At 45.9% G+C, this 23419-nt stretch overlaps 1 protein-coding gene across 4 annotated transcripts in view; it reads left to right on the forward strand.

Annotated features, from left to right (window-relative positions):
- LOC121283069 (interleukin-15-like) overlaps nt 1-23419 on the forward strand; it is a 63349-nt gene that overhangs the window by 24686 nt on the left and 15244 nt on the right. For 2 of the 4 annotated variants that reach the window (XM_041197107.1, XM_041197138.1), the window contains exons 2-4: nt 930-1039; nt 20470-20584; nt 20678-20704. In XM_041197107.1, the coding sequence (XP_041053041.1) occupies nt 930-1039; nt 20470-20584; nt 20678-20704 (252 nt within the window). The remainder of the gene's footprint in view (nt 1-929; nt 1040-20469; nt 20585-20677; nt 20705-23419) is intronic. The other 2 variants (XM_041197118.1, XM_041197129.1) reach the window with 2 other exon arrangements.

Below are 23419 nucleotides of genomic sequence, written 5' to 3' on the forward strand. Positions count from 1 at the left end.
TGTTACCAGTGATCTGGATTTACAAAGGGATTTTGGACTCATCCAGTTAAAGTGTATTTTATCCTTCAATACATGCTATGCATTCTGGTTTAGTTCACAGTTCTTGACTTTCACCTCTATATTGTGAAGACAAAATATTGAAATTTAGGAATTCTTAAGTTCAAACCTGTTTGCCTATATTATTTTTAAAATATAACCTGCAGGCTTCGGTAGTATTGTTTATGGCAAGTTGGAGAGTATGGTGCAGCAATTTTGATGTGGAGTGTGCATCAGGCAAGTGGTGGGCTGAGTGATGGCACTGTCTGCTTATTGGCACTAGCGAGAGGCCTTCATGGTTGGGTCAACTTTTAAATTCTGGCGGCTCGCTATTCACATTTAACAATTGGGGGGCAGTTTAGGAAATTTAGTATCCCCCCTGCCAAGCAAAATTGGAGGTGAAACGTCAATGGGAAGAGAGAATCCTGAGGAAGGAGTGCACTGAATGTCTAGCAGCGGATGGGCAACTGAGTGCCACACTGACTTTTATAGTGTTTCCAAAGGGGCCTTTAGTTTTCTATTTAAGGACTGCTGTTTAGTCCACAACACGAAGTAGCAAAAGAACAGCAGAAAATGACTGCTTTTAAAAATAACTTTGGCACTTTGAACGGTGACATATGTCTTCTGAATTGTAACTGATGTCTCTGTCTATGTGTACATAATGTGAAGTAAAGAATTTCTGAAATGTGCAGCTGCCCTATCAACAATTTATTAGGGGGCTGCGCCTCTTGCTATGGATAATGATCCTTATCAATGAGAGTAAAGTGTTTAATTTGATTTTCATTGGCTATATGGATATTGGAATGGTTATTAGTTCTGGCTGGGTTGTAAGGCATTAAGTATTTTTGCACAGCTATTTTTCATTTTAAATGCATCTTTTGTTCTCTCTGCAGAGAAGGCAAGTGAAGCGAGTTTGTTTCTACTGTTACCTCCATCTTAGCCTGGACTGCCATATTTTCACATTCATAAACACTGAGACTGGGATTTCTCTACTCTTGTTTTGGTAACTTTTTATTTATGGATATCTGTTTACCATAATGAAATATGTAATCGCATGATGTCAAGCATTTATCAAAGTGGTATAAGGCATTGTACTGTACAAAATGGACATTTGCTGCATATGTTTCACCTATTAATTAATTTGCTTACCTCTGATCTAGAGGATAGCTGGTTCACTATTGTAATGCTGTTCTAAGTGGAAGGATTTCAACTTTCCTTCCCTCTTAATAGGTATACCTCAGTTACATTCAATAAGTTGCAACCAGAGATGACCTTGTAGTAGCTAACACATCCTGTGGAGAAATCAGTTAATAGGCCAGGAGAAGTTTCAGATTTTTGATGTAACATTATATTCTATTTAAATCACAGATACGTTGAAAGACTTGATTTACTTAACAAATCACTTGATAAAGTCAAGTAGTGTTACAATTATGAGGTTTATAAGATTTGTTTTGGAGCTGTGTTTTTAAGGTAAAAATGAAGGGGGTCATGTTCTGAAGCCTTCCTGACAGTGTGGGTGGTTTGATTGTTAGAGATTAAAGAGGATCCAGATTGCTTTACTGGGAAGAAGGTACAAGGTGTTTACACCTGGAGACAATGGCAGCGGCCTATGTGCTAAAGGTGGATAAACTGAGAGTCTCCAAATTCCCAGAGAAGCTTTGAGAATGTTGGGTTGTGAACAGCTGTGCTTTAAACTGTCCACTTACTTCCAAGATCAGAGAGAGTTGGGGTCTCAAGGATAGCTAATTAGCACCTCTACCTGGATACAAGGCCCATGTAATTCACTTCACCATTGTGATGGGCTTTAAGATGGGAAGTGTATAGAGGAAGCCATTGTGATGTCAGTTACAGACTTTCTTAAAATATCATTGAATATCGCATGCTAATCTGCTGGGGTCCAAGAGAAAGAAAAAAACCACTGGCCCAAGACACTATGGTTCATCGTGCAGGAATGTGGGTGGGAACCCATGCTCAGATTGGAAAAACCAAATTTAAAGAGTTAAAACCAGGCTGGAATATGTGCCTAGCATATCTAGAGAGAGAAGTCTCCAGGAAACCTCACACTGTAAAAGGTAGTTCCAGAGTTAGTGTCCAGGCTGAGAAAGAAAAAGATCATAAGTAAATCCTTGGTAGCTAAGAATCATTTTGGGCTGACTCTGGGAGAAATGAAAATCTACTTAAAGAACAGTGTAAAGTATAACTGTGAAGTGTGTTTTATCTGTTTTGCTGAAAGTAAAAAGGGAAAAACTCTGTCCTGTGTTTTAAAGTGTAAGTTGCCTACAGAAATAGTATTTAGTTAATAGTGCTTTTAGTCTGGTGTTACAGTGTAAGTCTTAAAACATGGAATCTTGTAGAGTTATCCTATTAGCAATTAACTGGAAGTTTGAATTTTTTTAAATATTGGGTTGTACGCGGATTGTAACAGTAGACAGTTCAAAGGTTCAATGAGTAATTCTTCTTAACCACCAAATCCCGTGCTTTCATTTGTTTACACCACACATCAACTGTCTTTATAATTTTCTGTGTGACTGTGTTATTCTATGCTTTATTTTTGTTTTATTAATTAAGGCACAGAGACACTGTAGACATGTTCTTTACATTCACAATGTTTTTGACTCAGCAATTGAATGTGTTGCTTATTATGATTTAATAACCAACCTTGTTTCCAACTGAAATAAATTGCTTCATATTATAGCATTGCATGCTGGCCATAATGCAGTGTTTATATCTTGCTGCATTCAACATGGCATTTTTGCCATCAGTTTTCTTGAATTGTTGGAGTGTTTTTGAGTTGGACTGAAATCCCCATGTCACAGGAGTTGACCTCCGAGGGAAAATACCAGCAATCTGAAGCAAGGCAGACAGTGCAAATTCTGATGATCAGAGAAGAGCTTAATTTCACTTCCCACTTGAGTGCATCAATTATGGAGGATTGTGACATGAGAATGAAACCAGCTGAATTTATTTTGCTCAAGCCTAGAATTCCTTGCATTGCATCTTTGCTGTGTCTTGCATAAAATTGAAAAACATTCCTAAAGACCAATTGATTCATTATGGAGCTTTTATTTATATCCTATATTAACCATTTTGTACTTGGGTCACACATCATGTAAGGGTTGAACTTATTTCCTTGAACACTTTGTCCGTAATTTCCGTATTGTTACTAAACAATACATCCTCTGAATCATTGTAAATGACACCACTAATAATTGCTAATCTATATATATTTGTAATTTATATTTAATTATAACTTGTTGTGGAAGATTTGGTAAATGGTATGTAACTATCAAATCCAGCAAGCAGATTACTGCATGTGTAAAATTGGTCATCCCTTCAGTACCAAGCATATAGAAAATGGTGCTCCCTCTGAGTTTTAGAAGGTGCGACCTGGTTACCAGAACTGCTGAAACTGTGCAGCGACTAGATTGTTGTGTAAAAGTGTAAAACTGTGATGGAAATTTTGGCAGAAAGCAAGTTGGACCCTCTTTGCAGTGTGGTAGATGGCATTTATTCAGTTTATTGTGGTGGCAGAATTTCTGATATGTATGCTGTAGTCTGATTTTTAAAAAAAACATACATAGAGCAGAATTTTTTTTGGTCCCACGGGCGGGCTTGTGCGCCCGACCAAAATGGGAGTGAAGCAGTACCCGATGACGTCGGGCAAGTATCCTGACATCATCGTGCACTCGCCGGGTGGGCACGGGTGCCCATCATTAGTTAAGTGTCCACTTAAGATCCTTAACAGTCCAATTGATTTTTCCTTGCCCGTGCAATTTTCTGCTCGCTGTACGGGCAAAATGGGCAGGTGGCCAGCCAACGTTTTCACAAACCTCATCCAAGGGCAGGATAAAAAGGATCAGCAGCATTGCCAGTATGAGTAGTGAGGAACTTCGGAGGTAGTTTGCAGCTGGTTGCTTATTGTTACTTGGCAGCTTCATCTCTGTCGGAGCTTCATTCTTAGTATTTCTAGGCTTCATTTCAGGACTCATTGCTGTCTGCCAGGCCCCTGGAGGAATCAGACCATGTCAACCCTTCCAGGTATCAGACAGCCTTCCGTCACCCTTATAATGGGGATTGTAGTCTCTGCTGCTGGCACCTCCTCTGAGGAGGGGGAGAGGAGTCCATGTGTCCCCATGCAGCTTCCAGGGGAGGGATCTGTGGGAGGAGAAGAGCAGGCACGAGGGCCAGTAGGTAGTCCAAGGCAGAAGGGTCTGCAGAAGGTGCCACTATCCTGCTGCCAGGGTTTACAGGCGGTGATGCAACTACCTCAATATGTCTAAGGTGCAATGCCAAACGAGGCTACGCCTCTCCAGGGAGACTGTGACCTCCATTTGCCAGGTGACTGGGCCTGAGATCAGCTCCAACTGTGTAGTGGACACCCCATGCCAGTGGCTCTGAAGGCCACAATGGCCCTCAACTTGTATGCCTCCAGCTCTTTCCAGGGCTCAGTTGGGGATCTGTGTGGAGTCTCCCTACCAGCTGTCCACAGCTGTGTCAAGCTGCTGACAGAAGCTCTGTTCAGGCAGGTGCTGACCTTTATTCTTTACCATGCGGAGGAAGCCAACCAGGCTGTGCAAGGCTTTGCAGCAATTGCTGAGTTCCGCCACATTCAGGGTGCTATTGACTGCACACATGTGGCCATCAAGGCACCAGGAGGTCAGCCGGGTGCCTTCGTCAACAGGAGGGGCTTCCAGCTCCATGAATGTGCAGATGGTGTGTGACCACAGGATACAGATTCTGCAATCTGTGCAAGTTACCCCAGCAGCTCCTATGACGCATACATCCTGAGACACTCCCGAGGCTCATCTAACTGGATGAATGGCTGCTGAGTGACGAGGGCTATCTGTTGAAAAGAACAAAGGCAGAGAAGCGTTACAATACATGTCATGCCTCCACAAGGGTGGTGGTAGAGAGGACAATAGGTCTGCTCAAGTTTTGCTTCTGATGCCTGGATCGTTCAGGGTGAGCACTACAATAACCCCCAGAGCAGGTGTCACTGATCGTGGTTACATGCTACAATCCCCACAATCTGGCACTGGGGGTCCCACTGGAGGAAGAGGACCTTGACACAGCTCCACAGACCACACATGATGAATCCAGTAGCAACTCCGAAGAGGAGTACAGTGTGGAGAACACTGAGGGTGTGGAGCCAGACCTTGGTAACCTACAAGGAAGCAGCGACACCAGGGATGCCTTGATCTGACGGTCCTTCAGCTAGGCTGCCAAAGGTCAGCTTCAAATGCATGCCAGGGCTGCTGCCTCCATCCTGGATGTCTGAAAGGACCCTTTCATTTGAACCCAAAAAAAATTATGCCTGTGCAATAAAGTTCAGAGCCATCTACGTCCAGCATTGCGTACTGGCCAATGAAATAAAAAGGTGAAGCATACTCAGGCCATGATGACAAAAACACAATTTATGTCATTCTGATAGTTTGATAATAATCAGATATAAACATATCTGGCATTCAACATCAGACGAGTATACATAAAATAAACAAAAATGAACGTAAAATCACCTGTGACCTGTCCCTCTTGTGTGCTCATGATGGCGCCTTTTAACTTATGTTTGCAGGTGCTATGTCTAGGTGCTCCCCCCTTGCTGGCACCAGCATTGGAGACAGCCTGCTGACTGCTGTATTGTTGGCCTTGATGCCCTTGGCAGTCGTCCTCTGGCCATGGGAGCCTGTGCTGGCCCCACCTGGGATGGTGCGACCAGTGCCACGGCTGGCGTCTCCTGAGTCGCCACAGACTCATCGGATGCCATGGTCACTGGCGGAGGAGCTGCAGCCGTCCTCCAGAGTGCCCTGACAGGATCCCACAGAGATGACAGGCAGTTCATGCATCAACGTGTATCCTGATAGTTGGTGTGCTTCTGTAGAAGCCCTTAGAAGACCCAGAAGGTTCCAAGTAAGTTGATTACTTTATTCACGGCACTGAAGGCACGCTTCGTTGAAGATAAATGAGATTTTGTCAGCCCTCTATTTAAACCTTCTAACAGCCTATGAGAGTGAAATCATCAGAGATTTGCATTAAGTGCGGTAGTGGGTGGGAAAAAGAATGTTTCACCCACCAGCCGCAGTGGCAGCTTTTCACACTATATCGTCCCAATACTGCCTCATTAATCATGCATTCCCGGGAAACACATGGTTTCACTGGCGGGCAGCCTCCAATTCGCCCGCCATGCCGTCACCTCACTGCTTCCTCATGCCGGGCACCATATTTAAAGTGCAGCCGTGCGCACACCTCTCAGTGCTTCCAGCCAAGACTGCTGCACAGAAGACATGGCCCCAAAAGGCAAGAAGACTGCAGCCCCCCAATTCAGTGACACGTCACTGGAATGCCTTTTGGATGCTGTGGAGGCCCACTATGATATCCTCTACCTTCGCTCTCGCCATAGCAGCAACATCTGGCTTGGGAGACGGTGGCAGCAGTGGTCAGTGCCAAAAGGCTGCAAAAGAGGACAGCCACACAGTACCGAAAGAGGATGAACGATCTCCCCCGTTCAGCCAGGGTAAGTCACTCTTCTCACCACTCTCAACTCTCTCACCCAAATCCATCACACATCTACATGGACCTCACTCACTTCCAGTTCAAGAGACTTCACCGTTAACACTCTCAAACGCACCTTCATTGTCCTCATCCCATTAATGAGACCGTTCATCACCCACACATGCCAGGCATACTTATCATCTGCCTGGCAGGAGTCCTGCTTACACTCTCTCCATCTCTATTCATGCAGGATCAGCTGGCACACAACAAAAGGGGGAGGTCACAGACTGATGGAGGAATGCCTGAAGTCAAAATCCTCACGGACTTTGACAATAGAATCATCCAGCTGGCTGGCGAAGATCAGGACCGTTCCTGCGCTGACAGTGAGGTCGGCGGTGTTCTACCAAGTGAGGATGCAGCAGTGCAACATTCATCAGACAACCATGCTGTGAGTGATTTCACAGTTTCACAGTCCCCTGCCATGCACTAATTATCTCCCCTTGCTTTCCCAGGCACATGTGGGAAACAGCTAACGTAGTCCATGACCCAGACCTTCTACTGAAGCCCCGAAGAAGCCTCAGAAGAGAAATCTGCTAAAACCCTTGTTGAAGACAGATCACAGCACTCACCCATACCCTCCACCAGCACAGAGAGACACACCTCGCTAGGACCAGGCTTTAGAGTAGCCTCGGGGTCACAGTCTGGGCGCATCACACTGTGTGATCCACAACAGGTGGCAGCAGGGACTTCCCAGGTTTCCTGCTCTCAGAGGACTGTTGAAGACCAGAAATCTGCTGAGTCCGAGTCAGATGACGAGCCTCTGGACTCAGTGATGACACAGTTGCTGGAGCTGCAAAGGCAAGCTCGGGAACATCAGGAAGGGGTGTCCACTGCATTCCTCAGATTACAAGGCACGATGGAGGAGTCTGTCTGCCTTTAGTCTGAGGTGATGATGCCAATATACCAACAAATCAAGGTCAACACTGGTAGGATGGTGGCTGCCATTGAGACCTTGGTCCAGGACATCGGTCCTGCACTGCTGCGCAGGACGAACTCCATTGCTGACGCCATAGTTAGCCTCCAACTGTGTCAACATGACAGGGACACAGGGCACTCGATCTCGTTCCAGCTACCTCCCCTCCTCAAGGAGTCAGCCAGGGGTCCTCGGGCACCCATAGGGAGGAGGATTAGCAGGTGCACATCCCAGGGTCATTCACCCAGATGACTCTGGGAGCATCCAGCCCACCTGAATCCCATCTTCCTGTGACCCCAGCAACTGCAGCTCCACAGGCCAAGAAGGGCGTCCCCGACATACAGCAGGACCCTGAAAGCAGATCGGGGTTCTCCAGATCTCGGCGCTCCAGAGGACGCCTACCAAGGTCATCACAATCAACAGGCTGCCTGCACTTCCGCTGTGGATGTCAGGGGAGCACCAAGGTGTAGCAGCAGGGTTAGGAAGGTTGAGAAGATGTAACTCTCTCTTTCTGGTTACAAACAAATAAACTAAATTAACAAAATCAGGGAGTTAAGAAGATGTAGTTGCACATCTTGGGCATGGGTGTTAATCACTTGTACATAAAGTTCACTTTGTTAATAAGCTCCCAAGAACGTCTCCTTGCCTATGGCACCTTGTTCTAATGAGTAGTGTTCGTGTCACTCAGATGGACCTTGGTCCCTGCAGAAGATAAAGGCAAGTGTCTCAGTCCAGGGCCTCTTCCCTGTGCTTTGTGCAACCTTTGCAGCACACTGGTGCACCTTCATTGTCAATGGTCACATCAGTCATGCCAACACCTCGATGGCGTTTATCATTGCTGTCAGAATGTCCTGGGCCAGGGGCAGAGTTCCGTCATTCTCTCTCTCTGCTCCCAGGACCTTTGAGGTGTGGCTGGCCCCATCATTTTAGCATCAGTGCGGTCCTGAAGGGTTCAGCTCACAAAGGATGCCATAGGATCAGGAGAAGTTAAAGTTGCCCTGCTGCATCTCCATGATATGACCCTGTTCACAGAGCGCAAGCAAGGTATCATCAGCCAGGCAGGAGTTAGACATTCACATAAGCTATGTGAGGATCTATGGTGTCTCCTCACTGCATGTAGTCATCCACGCATCTAGTAGCTATGAGGGCTTACTGAGCGCGCCTGCCTTGTCTAGCCAGTGCGATGGCCTCATTGCTGTCATCTTCACCTTCGAGGACCTCCTCACCCTCAAACTCGTCGACATCTTCCTCACCAGAGGAGATGTGCAGCTCCTCCATCTCCTCAGTCAGCTGCACTGTTAGCTTGAACCATGAGGGAGACTGGTCCAAACCTGAATGATGACTTTGCAAGGGGCTGTGAGCACCTCCACAAGTGACTGCTTCAAGGCCAGCTTTAGCAAGGAGATTGTAAAAAGTGTCCATTGTTTTGCAGTTCTCTAAAAACGATCATTAGTTTGCGGTCTGTGCCCGAGGGGTGAAAAGTTCTGGAGCATTTAGTGGCACTTTCAGGCCTCTGATTTGCTTGAGTGGGCAGATAGGCCACAGGCCTGTCACCAAGCATGTCAATGTGGCTGCAGCTGAACTGTCTCGGCTGTGGAGGAATGGTCACTTTTCCCTAATTTGTCGCCACTTCCCTCCCCACCCACCCCACTGCATGTACTTGTACACTACCATCAACTGCAGTGAAGGTCTTGGCCCCCCCCAAACCACCTCAACCGCAGTGCAGCCCTTGCCCCTGTACCACACTGTCAGCAAACCCGGAAACTGTGACTTGCCTGGACCCTCGCCTGAATGCGCGGCGCCTCAACTTTGAAGTCACTCACTTCCAAGTTCCCGTCAAAACGCAGCTTGCCAGGTGCACGCCTTTATATATGCTGTTGTGAAATGCGCCAGTGTGCAATCATGCCAACGTGCTCGGATGATCCGACGTGGGGGGGATCACTCCCGTGAGCAGGGTTTATAATGATATGGAAATATATTAAAACGAAAGTCCCAACATGCGGCAGTGGGAAATTCCGTCCGCCATTGACGGATGGAGCAGACAGTTGCAAATTGGTTTCACGACATTGTGAAACCGATCTTTGGCCTTGCCAACATATTGTCTGCTCATACCTGCCATGAGGCCCGATGCCAATGGGCACGGTAAATTCCGCCCTCAGAGTGGGTGCAACTGACATGTTCATAAAGGCAACCTCAACCAAATAAGGTACCCCATCCCCCCATAATCTGCGATCTTCCATTTGGATGGTTGACAGCTCTGCTTTACTGTATTGTGCCATCAGAACAAACACATCAGGGCTTCAGTGTTTAAAATTCATGGCTATATATAGATAAACATGAAAGTAAACCATGTGAGGAGCATTGTGCTGAAAGTGTGTTCTGTTTGCAACTTGAGTTGGATTCAGAAGGGGAACCATTTATTAGGAGCTCTACAGTATGTTTGACCTGATTCCCTGGAAGACTGAATAGCTAATGTTTTCCTGTATTTAATTGCAAAGCTAAATAATATTGGCTACATATTTTCTTCCTTCTGAGTTGGACTGAATTTGCGCAAACCCACAACCACTACTGCCTAGAGGGACAAGGGCAGCAGATAGTTCGTAACACCACCACCTGGAAGCTCCCCTCCAAGTCACTCACCATCGTGTCGCTGGGTCAAAATCCTGGAACTCCCTTCCTAACAGCACTGTGGGTGTACTTACGCTACATGGACTACAGCAGTTCAATAAGGCAGCTCACCACCACCTTCTCAAGGGCAATGCTGGCCCAGCCAGCGAAGCCCACTTCCTGTGAATGAATTTTTTAAAGTTTGCATTTTAGTTGCTCCACATTAGATAAACTCCCACGACAGAGCAAGGTAGTGCAACCAAAGCCAGAGCTCCCTAAATGATGATAGAGATACAGAGTAACGTGAAGCAGAAAAAGGGAGTGTATGACAGATATCAGGTTGCTAATACAAGTGAGAACCAGGCTATATATAGTAAGTTCAGAAAGAAAACGATAAAGGAATTAAGAGAACCAAAGAGAGAGCATGACAAGAAACCGGCTGCTAACATGAATAGGAAATCGGGAAGTCTTTTACCCTCTTATTATTTATATACTTAAGAGGGTGGGGCTAACTAGGGATCAAAAAGGAGTCTTACAGATGGAGGTACAGTGCATTGCTAATGTACCGAATGAGTACTTTGCATCTGTCTTTATCAAGGAACATGATGTTGCCAAAGTCATAGTGAAAGAAGTTTTATTTGAAATACTGGATGGGCTAAAAATTGATTAAAGAGGGAGTACTAGAATGGCTGGCTGTACTTAATAAGTCACCAGTATAATTTGGGATAAATCCGGAAACTACAGACCTCGGTGATAGGGAAGCTTTTAGAAAGGATGATCTGGGACAAAATTGACAGTCACTTGCACACGCGTAGATTAATTCAGAAAGGCCAATATGGATTTGCTGAAGGTAAATTGTGTTGAACTAACTTGTTTGAACTCTTGATGAGTAACAGGGTTGCTGAGTGTTGTGTGGTTGGTGTAGTATTTATGGACTTCGAAAATACATTTGATAAAGTGCCACATAATAAACTTGTCAGCAAAGTTGAAGCCTGTGGAATGAAAGAGACAGTGGCAGGCAGCATGGATACGAAATTGGCTAGAAAACAGGAAGTACAGTGTAGTGATTGTTTTTCGGACTGGAGGAATGAATACAGGGGGGTTTCTCGGGAGCACCGCTTTCCTTGATGTGGGGATGGAGGAGAGAATTCATGATCTAAAATTGTTGAACTCAGTGTTCAGTGCCTAGTCGGAAGATGAGGTGCTGTTCCTCCAATTTGTGTTGAGCTTCACTGGAACAATGCAGCAAGCTAGGCCAAGTGTGACTACCTCTGTGTGTTTCCTGTTGATGTAGCTGCTTTCCTTTGTTGTGTATTCCAGTGATGCCTTATCTCTTCTGACCTTCATTGCAGGGGAAGTGTAATCTCTTGTCCAGACTGAATTGTTCACATTTTTTCCTGCCGTGATTGAAAAAGACATTGAACTGAATTTTCGCAGGGGGTGGGGGAGGGATCAGAAAAATCAGAAAAAGTGCTTGGGTCAGCATGCTGGCATGTTTCCACCTCTGGCTGCTTTTTTCAGCAACGGGTTGGTAGAGAGTTCAAGATAAGGAGGCAATTAGGGATTTGCCGAGCAGAATCCTTCTTTCCCAATAGCAGAACAGTCTCCCATTGTGTCTCCACCCAGGCAGTTAGGAGGTGGCAGAAGGGACTGCCTCAGTGAAACTAATGAGGTGGAAAGGATTTATTTCATCAGTTTCTCTAAAGAGCTTTAGAGATGGCTAGACTGAGAGGCAGCTTTGCAAAGCAGTCCTCCTGCCAGGGAGTGCTATCACTACTTGATGGGTGAGTGCCGACTGCCTGGAAGGCACTTGAACTAATCAGCACTTCACCCACGCTTAACTGCATTTCCCTGCCTCCAGTATTCAAATTGGCACTGGGAGAGGCTTATGCAGCTACATAGTCCTCTTTGCTGATGGTCCACGGCAGGGGCCTTTCCATTGCAAATTCTCCGGCTGTAGCACCAACCGCACTCCCTGCAACCACACGCCCCTCCGTACAGAAGAGGGGATGGCCACCGAGGTGCAGGTGGACAGAGGTGAGACCTCCAAAAGAGGGTCTAAAGGCATTGAGGCTCAGCCCATCATGGCATGTCGTTGCTGATATTTTCATGGTGTAGGACTGCCTTCCAAGTAGACCAGGCAGATGGCCATTGCCTGTAGCCAAAAGGTGCCAGTCACTGAAGGCCCCCCTCCCCCCATCTCACAACGCAGACTCTCTGACTCTCACCAACTTGTGTGATATCTTCTCCCTTAAGCAGAGAAAGCATGGAGGTGAGATTGTTAGGAATGGCTGGGGTTCAGGCGAGTGAAGGAAAATGTTTGTATATTGTGATTGTGAGGCGTAGGTGCGAGAGGACAATTGGGTGAGCGTCATTGTAAGTGTTGGCTGTTCAGTTGGGCATGTGAGGTGCCTGGAGAGAGAGCAATAAGTGGAGCTGCAAGGTATGTTTATCTGCGATGCAAGTCAGCATTTGAGGCTTGGCGCATTGCCATATCTGTTTGAAGTCCTAGGTCATCAGGATCCACTGCCTCCAAGCTTGAGAGGCCACGTTGCTGCTGTTCATTCCCCAGCCACTGCTGACTGCCTTGCTTGGTTGAAGAAGATAACCTCTGCCTCCTGCTTTTAGGCGAGTCCACCTCACTACAGACCCTTAGGTGCACCTCCAACTAAGAATGGGAGACCTGGGGCCAGCCATCCCATGTCTTCTCCATTTCCCTGGGGCCAGAATTTTTCCCTTGTCGGACAGGCTCGATGGGAGTGGGTGGGGGTGGTCGGGAAGCTGACTGGCGCTCACGCTTGGCTCCGCACCGCGATTTCACACGGGCGTGGATCGCGAGTGGCATCGCTGACTGCTACCTGTGTGGGCAGAGGGAGGAGGGAGACCGGGCCTGGCATGCAGTTCACGCATGCCCGTGAAAGAGCGCTTCAATTGCCTCAGGGAGATTGAAGCGCTTTTTAAAAACATTAATAAAGACAGTAAAAAGTTAACGAAACATGACACAGTCACATGAGATGGGACGTGTTTTTAATTTCAAAATACTGTTTTTATTCAATTTGTATTAGCTTTAGGAAACCTCATCCTGCTTGGCCTTTTCGCTTGCCCGCCAACTGTTAGGTTGGATGGGCAGTGTAAATTTCAAGTTAACGAGCTTGTTGATGGCCTTAATAGGCCTTTCAATTATCAGCGGGCACCCAGCCGACTTCGGCACGTGCCCACTGAACGGAACATCGTGCGAGTGCTCGATGATGTCGGGACATACACCCAACATCATCGCGTGTCATATGATGTAAAATTCTGGCCTCTCTGAAACATGGCCTGGTTCCTTTCATTAGAATCCCTTCCTCAGACAAAATGGTCACGGTCCTCCTGCCTTCCCTCTGTAATTGGTCAGGAAACCTGGAGGGGAACTCTTAATTGGTTTGCTCTGGCAACGGGCAACCGGAAGGCTCCCTAATCCAGTGATCGGATTCGCAACCCAAAAATGGCCCTGATGCCCAAAAAAATTTGGAAAAATTCAGCCCATGCTGCTTGCAACCATTCTGTGACTGCATTGAGTTTTAAATTCTCAATGATGGCCCTGATTTTGTGATAGAAATAACAGTGAGACTATCAGAAATCGCAGAGTAAATTAGAGAACACTTTCCTGCACCTGCACATGTGCAGTTAAATGCAAAAACCAGGAAGTTTTTGGCTGACTTGGCTTGCTGCTCCACAGACTTTGCTATGGCAGTACCTCACGGAGAGACTTGGAATTCAAACACCTAAAGATCGTGAAGTTGCAGCACTTACCCACTAACTATGGCAGAAAAAATTAGGACATATGCATGCAAGCATAAATTAATTTATAATGGCGTGTTCAGCTTTACTTGCTGTTGAGCAACCTCTCTGGGACTGAAAATTATCTTTTACGAATGTGGCCTATCGATACTTTAGATTTTAACCATTGTTGATAATTTAAAATAATTTAAAAGTTAAAATAATCTATATGTTTTCTCCCTTTCTTATTCCCACCTTTCTTTCCCTCTCACTGTTTCCGTTGCTTTATATAATTTTATATCTAATTAACTATTCTATCTTGGGCTTCCTGGTTTATACTCTTCGATGCCTCAGTAAGGATTCTTCAATCTGATTTGTTCCAGAGACAAGGGTGGAATCGTCCAAGATTTGCACCTAAGTGAGGCAGCGGGTGGGAAAAGTGAAGCTTTACCTGCTGGCCACCATGACAGCTTTTCACGCCATATCATTCCCAAACCCACTGCATTAATTATTCATTCCCAGGATACACGCCATTTCAATGGTGGGCGGGCCCTGAATTGCCTGCCATGCTATTACCTCACTGATGCTTCACACTAGACACCACATTTAAAGTACAGCCACGCTCAGTGCTTCCAATCCAGGGCTGCTGAAAAGAAGACATGACCCCGTTAGGCAAGAAGACTGCAGCCCTCGAGCACCCTTTAGACGCCATGGAGGCCCGCTCTGATGCCCTTTTCCCCTGCTCTGGCCACAGGAGGGGCAGCAACACTACCACTCTGGCTTGATAGGTGATGGCAGTGGTGGTCAGTGCCAATGCTGCACAGAAGAGGTTGGCCATTCAATGCAGAAAGAGGATGAATGATCTCATCAGTGCCGCCAGGGTACAGCAACCACCTCATGGTTCTAAACTCTCACACTGAAGCCCACCACGTCATTCACTGGCACCTCCCTCACTGCCAGCTCAAGGGACATCACCACTGATTCCCGCACACATACTCTCACGTGTCCATCTGGCCTCATCTCCTCTGGAGACTGCCTCCTCAGGCATCACTATCTTGAAGCCACTTGCACAGATCAACGTGTGCCCCCACACACACCATGGGTTACCCTCCTTTCACCGTACAGCCCTCATCCTGCAGCCTCTTTCCTAGCCTGAGGCCACTTCTCCCCCTTCCCTAAGCAAGCTCTATCCCTGCAGCCATTGAAAAGCCACCCATATGTGGCTGATCTGGTTGGTAGAGACCTGCCTGTGGGTCCCCCTAAAAGTAATGTGGTGCTGCCTGTGAAGCCTGGTGCTGATGACTGCGAGTGCTGCCCGAAGCAAGGTAGGCAAACAAACCTTGAAGTGCAGCCCACCAGGTGCACGCCTTATATGTGCTGTTGTGAAACACATCGGTGTGTTTTCCCACCGATGTAGGCGGACAATCCAGTAGGGTGGCAGGGGGTGAGGGCGGGAAGCGATTCCGGCCGGCTGGCCTCATAATGATATGCAGATTTATTACAATGAAGTTCCCGATGGCAGAAAATGCGGCCTGCTATACAATCGCAATCTGATTTCATGCCGTCATGAAACCGATCACACCATATTGTCTGCTCCCGCCACCGAATCCGCCGGACGCCAGCAGGTGCAGAAAATCTTAGCCAAAGTTGCTTACCTTGTTTACACAGGTCCCAAAATCCCCAGTGGAGGGCACCGCACAGCTTTTGACTGTCTGATAACTGCGTACTGTAGTGCAAAAGCCCACAGAAATTCTAGCTTATTCTATTTCAAAATCCAGACAGACCTACTCTTGAGAACAATTAAGAATAATATGTATTAGACAATTTGTCTACTTGAAGGATGACCACATTGTTGCTATTCAGAACCAAGCTTCTGAGAAGAAGCCTACAGTCGTTCACTCCTTAAGGAAAGAGCTTGTCAGAACAAGACTGTACTGTGAAAGAAGTCAAGCAAAGCCGATCCAACAACCACCTATGCATTTGCCTTCACTTTCCAGCACTGCTGAGTTATTGATGGTGTGCTATTAAAGCAACCTGACTGCCTGACTTTCATTTTAAATGGCAATTATTTTGTGACTAGGAACATCAAGTAAATGAGTAGGGAAATCTCACTGCAATTTTATAGAGCGTTGATGAGATCACATCTGGAGTACTGTTTGCAGTTTTGGTCTCCTTACTGAAGGAACACCTTAGAGCAGATGCAGCAAAAGTTCACTAGATGGATTTCTGGGCTGTCCTATGAGGAGAGATTGTGTAAAATGAACCTATATTTTTCAGAGTTTAGAAGAATGAGAGGTGATCTCAGTGAGAAGTAATGAAGTAGAATGAACTTGTTGATTAGCAGCATATGGCTTCTCTTGCTCATTTTGGTTATGTTCTTAACACCTAATTACCTCCCAGCAATGATTGAGAAGTTCAGTCTAACTTGCATTCCTACATTGTAGAATGAAATCAGATTTCTGTAGTAACCCAGATGGCCTGTTGAAGGGTCATGAGGACTCGAAACGTCAACTTTGCTCTTCTCCGCCGATGCTGCCAGACCTGCTGAGTTTTTCCAGGTAATTCTGTTTTTGTTTTGGTCTGTCAGTGTTGATTGTTGTTGTTTTGGTTTGTTTTCTCCTGGCCTGGAGGAGTCATTCTGACTAATCAAGCTAATTACAATAGCTTCCCTCTCCATACAATCCTCCTCGTGCTTCTTTGTTGCTGAAGTTCAGCTTTTTCACCCATGTTACACAGCAGGCTAGCAGGTAACCAATGGGCAGTAACCAAGGAAGTAAAGGGTGCAAATACAATGATCAAAGGCAATCCAAAACATAAACAGAAATACCTGGAAAAACTCAGCAGGTCTGGCAGCATTGGCGAAGAAGAGCACAGTTGACATTTCGAGTCCTCATGACCCTTCAATAGAACTAAGTAGAAATAGGAAAGGGGTGAAATATAACCTGGTTTAAGAGTGGGGGGGGAGTTGTTGGGACAAACAAGTAGTGATAGGTGGAGATAACCAAAAGATGTCACAGACAAAAGAACAAAAAGGTGTTGAAGGTGGTGATATCTAAAAGAATGTGCTAATTAAGATTGGCGAGCAGGACAAGCAAGGTAGCTCTAGTGGGGATGGAGTGAAATAAACCATGGGTGGAATACATTTAAAAATAATGGAAATAGGTGGGAAAAGAAAAATCTGTATAAATTATTGGAAAAAAAAAGGAAGGGGAAGAAACGAAAGGGGGTGGGGATGGAGGAGGGAGTTCAAGATCTAAAGTTGTTGAACTCAATATTCAGTCCGGAAGGCTGTAAAGTGCCTAGTCGGAAGATGAGGTGCTATTCCTCCAGTTTGCGTTGAGCTTCACTGGAACAATGCAGCAAGCCAAGGACAGACATGTGGGCAAGAGAGCAGGGTGGGGTGTTAAAATGGCAAGCGACAGGGAGGTCTGGGTCATTCTTGTGGACAGACTGGAGGTGTTCTGCAAAGCGGTCATCCTGTCTGCGATTGGTCTCTCCAATGTAGAGGAGACCACATTGGGAGCAACGAATGCAGTAGACTTAAGTTGGGGGAAATGCAAGTGACATGCTGCTTCACTTGAAAGGAGTGTTTGGGCCCTTGGACGGTGAGGAGAGAGGAAGTGAAGGGGCAGGTGTTGCATCTTTTGTGTTTGCATGGGGAGGTGCCGTAGGTGGGGGTTGAGGAGTAGGGGATGAAGGAGGAGTGGACCAGGGTGTCACGAAGGGAACGATCCCTATGGAACGCCGCCAGGGAGGGTGAAGGGAAGATGTGTTTGGTGGTGGCATCATGCTGGAGTTGGTGGAAATGGCGGATGATGATCCTTTGAATGCGGAGGCTGGTGGGGTGATAAGTGAGGACAAGGGGGACCCTATCATGTTTCTGGGAGGGAGGAGAAGACGTGAGGGCGGATGCGCGGGAGATGGGCTAGACACGGTTGAAGGCCCTGTCAACGACCGTGGGTGGAAAACCTCGGTTAAGGAAGAAGGAGGACATGTCAGAGGAACTGTTTTTGAAAGTAGCATCATCAGAACAGATGCGACGGAGGCGAAGGAACTGAGAGAATGGGATGGAGTCCTTACAGGAAGCGGGGTGTGAGGAGCTATAGTCCAGGTAGCTGTGGGAGTCGGTAGGCTTGTAATGGATATTGATGGACAGTCTATCACCAGAAATTGAGACAGAGAGGTCAAGGAAGGGAGGGGGAGTGTCAGAGATGGACCATGTGAAAATGATGGAAGGGTGGAGATTGGAAGCAAAATTAATAAATTTTTCCAAGTCCCGACACGAGCATGAAGCAGCACCGAAGTAATCATCGATGTACCGGAGAAAGAGTTGTGGAAGGGGGCCGGAGTAGGACTGGAACAAGGAATGTTCCACATACCCCATAAAGAGACAGGCATAGCTGGGGCCCATGAGGGTACCCATAGCCACACCTTTTATTTGGAGGAAGTGAGAGGAGTTAAAGGAGAAATTGTTCAGTATGAGAACAAGTTCAGCCAGACAGAGGAGAGTAGTGGTGGATGGGGATTGTTTCGGCCTCTGTACGAAGAGATCTCAAACCATCCCGGTGGGGGACAGAGGTGTAGAGGAATTGGACGTCCATGGTGAAGAGGAAGTGGTTGGGGCCAAGGAACTGGAAATTGTTGATGTGACGTAAGTTGTCAGAGGAATCACAGATGTAGGTGGGAAGGGACTGGACAAGGGGAGAGAGAAGGGAGTCAAGATAGCGAGAAATAAGTTCCGTAGGGCAGGAACAGGCTGACAGGATAGGTCTGCCGGGACACTCCTGTTTGTGGGTTTTGGGTAGGAGGTAGAAGCGGGCCGTCCAAGGTTGGGCGACTATCAGGTTGGAAGCTGTGGAAGGAAGATCTCCAGAGGAGATGAGGTCAGTGACAGTCCTGGAAACAATGGCTTGATGTTCAGTGGTGGGGTCATGGTCCAGGGAGAGGTAGGAGGAAGTGTCTGTGAGTTGACGCTCAGCCTCTGGGAGGTAGAGGTCAGTGCACCAGACAACAACAGCATCACCCTTGTCAGTGGGTTTGATGACAATGTCAGGGTTGGACCTGAGAGAATGGAGTGCAGGTGGAGGGAGAATATTGGATGTGGGTAAAAGGATCCGTTGAACGGGGAGAGGACTCCTGCCCAAAGAAGTGAGCACGGAGACGAAGGCAGCAGAAGAAGAGTTCAGCATCGTGCCGAGCCCGAAATGTATTGAGATGAGGGCGTAAGGGTATGAAACTAAGTCCTTTGCTGAGCACTGAACGTTCAGCGTCGGAGAGGGGAAGGTTAGGGGGTATAGTGAATACACAGCCGGGAATGGGATTGGAAGATGGGGTGGGGTCGGAGGGACAGGCAGGGGTGGAGGGTCCTAGATGGGTGTTGGTGTCGATGAGTTGTTGGAGCTTGCGTTCCTTAGCACTTGAGAAAGAGAAAAAGTTTCTTGTTGAAGTGTCAGATGAGACGAAGAATAAAATGAAACTGGGGGCATGCGCAGCTTTGAAAAAGGGTGCGGTGGTGCTGCTGGAGGGAGTGTTCGAGTGTGTTCATATGGCAGCCCATGGCACTGAGTATGGATCTCAGAATGCGACGGGAACAGCAGTCCGAGAAACGTTTTATGTCCCGGAGATACCTCTAATCCTGGGCGGGTTCGAAACACGAGGGATGGAATTTCAGTTGAAATCCACGTGGGGTAAGCCGGAGACGGAGACAGTCACTGAGAAAGGAGATATGGCTGTGAAAGCGGGTTTTAGTAAACACCTTGTCAAACACCAGGAGAGAAATGGAAATCAATGAAGGTGAACAAGGCAAGAGAGAGATTCGAAAATCCTGACAGAGAGAAGAACAAACCTTCTTCAAAGCAGTCCAATACTGCTTTTCATCTTGCCCCTTTTATCAAAAAGCACACAAGACCAAAGTCTTTGGTGCAAATATAAGTATTGAAATCACAAGCCCAATGACTATTTCTATTGTTCATTTTTATTTACTAATCAAAAGCACAAATAACCACATTTAAATTCCCAATTTGGTTAATGTTTGGACAATACTGTTGTAGTTGGTGATTTCTTATAGAGATTGTCCTATCCTATCCAAGAATATTATTTTAAACTTAAATCAGAAATATATAGCATCTGGACATAGACATTTTTGGTGGAACTTCAATCCATGATTTTCTTCTGTCCATGCTTTATGACTTTTTAATTTGTTTTACGGGATGTGGGCAACGCTGGCTAGGCCAGCATTTATTGCCCTTCCCTATTTGCCCTTGAGAAGGCAGTGGTGAGCTACCTTCTTGAACCATTGCAGTCCGAAATGTGTCCAGAATGTTTTCAGGTTTGCCATATGGCTGTTTCTAAATGGGGGGAGAGGTGTGGAGAATAATAAATTAACTGTGTCTGTACATGGTTAACTTGTAATGGTTTGAAATGTAAAGTCAAATCAGTGACACGGCACAATTTATACAAAGTCCAATTCAAGATCTTTATTTTAATGTTACCTATAGCTTTCTGCTTGAAATGGTGGGGCCGTGGGTGTGACAAATAACAAGTCTGAAGGTTAGCTATATATTCTGATTTAATTTTGTGCTTTTTTTTCCCCCCTGCATTTCCAGCAGTCTTGCTCTGTGTCTACCAAAAGCAGACGCTACTAGCAGTGATAATGCAAGTAAACTGAAGGAATTAAAAGCAGAGTTGAAGGAAATTTTACAAGTAGTGAAAAGTATGCAAGTTAGTATTCGGTGTATTTCTAAAAGCATTTAATGTATCTTTCTATACAAAATTGTCTTCATTTTATTGAAGGCTCTTTATTTTTTTTTTAAGAAACAAATGGAGGAAAAGCAGAACAATGTAAGTATGACCCTCCAATCTTAAGAAACTAAGAAGGGCTAATATTGACTTAACATCCACAGTGGAGCAAGTGCCATCCCATGCAAACCTATTGCACTATATCCATCACCCCCAGGGCTTCTCATACGCTCCATGACAACCCATGCAAACCTATGCCCCTCTACCCATGCTTCATGGCCCCTCATAACATTCTTGGCAACCTATGTCCCACTCATCCCCATAGCCTTTTGTAGACCCTATGCCAATATGTATCATGAGCAAACCTCAGGACCATGCTGAGATTAAATAAAGCTCTTAAGTGCCTATTGATGAATTCACTATTTCACAAAAAACCTCTCTCGTTGATACGAACCCACTAACTAATTTAATTTCCTTTAATCCCTTATAAAAACAAGCATTTGTGTTCATAGTCCTACTTCAAAGATGTTATAAGCACGAGAAGCTGCCAATCAAACTGTGAACTGACAGGCACCCCATGGTGTTAATGATATCTCGTGAAATCTGTTATCCAGCACTAAGCATATGTTGCCCTCAAGCTTACGTGAACAGAGTGAAATAGCAAGCACTGATTTTTTTTTAAAAAACACTGCAGACAGATTTTTCAAATGTTTAAATGTCAGGAAATTTAAATACGTTTTGACAGCTCTCTTGGCAGTTCCATTGAGATTGACAGTTCCAATGAATTTATGCACTTTTTATGCACATTCATGTTACTTTTAACAACCCCAAAGGGCCCTTGACCTCTCCCAATGTGCCGATTGTTTCTGAATTTCAGTCATTTTTGGCGATATTTCACAGAGGGGGATTTTGTGAAGACTGTGCCATTCCCAATGGTGTAATTGGAAATGTGCACCACTTCTGCTCTCTTGCTAATTCCCGTTTCCCACATGATTACAATTAAAATTTAAAATGCCACTGGCGTGCATGGGAGAGAACTACAATCACGCAGTGAGGGACGCGTTTCATTGGTGAAACCCACCATCAGCTGACAATCAGCAGGTATGAGCGGGCTATGAAAGAGCCTCCTGGACATACAGGAAAGCTCTGCATTAGAGCCATAACTTTCCTGCCCAACTCCATTAACATAAGACTGAGAACACAAAGACGGCACGGGTGCTTTTCAGAAATAAATTTCACTTGTAAATATTTCACATTGCATTGGGTTCACTTTATTAATGTGTTCATTATCCTTAGTTGCTGAGACTAGCTTAGTCAAAATGCTAAATGTACTGGCACGCCTCATGGTTGGCATGCATTGATGGTTACAATGTAGTTAAGGATCTTTCCTTTATTATGGAAGAAACAATGGCTGGAATTTTCCAACCCCTCCCGCCGATGGGATCTTCTGATCCCACCAAAATCAATGGACGTTTGAATGGCCTGCTGCATCTGCCACAGGGGAACCTGCCTCTCTGGAGCCAGAAAGTTGCGGCCAGTGTTTTCCTGTTCACTCTTTTTTGAATGTTCATGTTAGTGCCCAGTGTTGTACTCATCACTCTGCAACATGGTTGAACATGCAGGCTCAGCTGACCCCCCTTCCCCCCTGCCACCATGCATTGTAAAGGACATTTTCTGAAATCACTCTCTGTAGGGTTAATTGAAGTGTTGTAGGTGAACTCAAACCTTGTAAGGACTCTGCCAGCAAACACCCTGAGATGGGCATACATTTGGACAGTACGCACGCCACCCATTAGGCCCCTCACTTTCTTACCTCAACTGACTGGCCCATCCAACCATACCCTGCTGGCCCTTCCTACTTTACTCCTCCATGCCTCCGGCCCCTCATTCTGCCCTCCCGGGATCTCCCTTCCACTCCTCCATGCCACCGACCCCATTCCACACTCCCTCACCATTGACTCACCTTGGCCAGTCCTGAGCAAGCTGTCGTTCACCTGCTCCCTTCCTTTGTACCATGGAGTTAAACAAGGAAAACCTCTTACCTTACACACAATTGCATAAAACCAATTGGTGCACTCCACCTTTAAACAAATGTATACCACGTGCCACGAGATTCTCTTGTTTTGCTGACTTTATCTTGAAGGTAGGATGTAATTTGTTTTTAAAAGTTTTACACTCATGAATATTCAAGGATGCAAATATAGTACAAGTATGAACCCGCCACAGGCTAGCGTGAGGTTCAACTAACCGCTGACTTTAACTCTTCATCTCAACCCACTGTTGGGAGATCCAGATTCCTCATCCCGCTTATTAAGCCATCCCGCATGCCACCACTTGGGGTCCATAAAATTCCCCTGCATTGTTAAAGTTTTACCCGCACTATCTGCTTGTGTCTTGAAGATAACATGTCCTTAGTTTTTTGTATACCTCTCAGTCTATTTAGATCAAGCAAAAAATAGTTTCATTGCCAACCTGGGCAAATTTTAGGATCTGGGACAAACTCAGTTCCAAACCATTATGTTAACTGAATTGAAGAGTGCCCTTGTTGGCTGGTCGAAAGTTGCTAGGAAAGATTTCAGCTAATTCATACTAACATACGTACATATGAACATACAAATTAGGAGCAGGAGTAGGCCACTCAGCCCATCGAGTCTGCTCAGCCATTCAATAAAATCATGGTTGACCTGAATGTAACCTCAACCCCATGTTCCTGCCTATCCCTGATAACCTTTCAGCTCCTTGTTAAACAAGAATCTATCTGAGTCTGCCTTAAAAGTATTCAAAGACCTTGCTTCCACCACCTTTTGCAAAACAGAG

The sequence above is a fragment of the Carcharodon carcharias genome, chromosome 1 (genome assembly GCF_017639515.1).
Source record: "Carcharodon carcharias isolate sCarCar2 chromosome 1, sCarCar2.pri, whole genome shotgun sequence".
In the NCBI taxonomy this organism is placed as follows: domain Eukaryota; kingdom Metazoa; phylum Chordata; class Chondrichthyes; order Lamniformes; family Lamnidae; genus Carcharodon; species Carcharodon carcharias.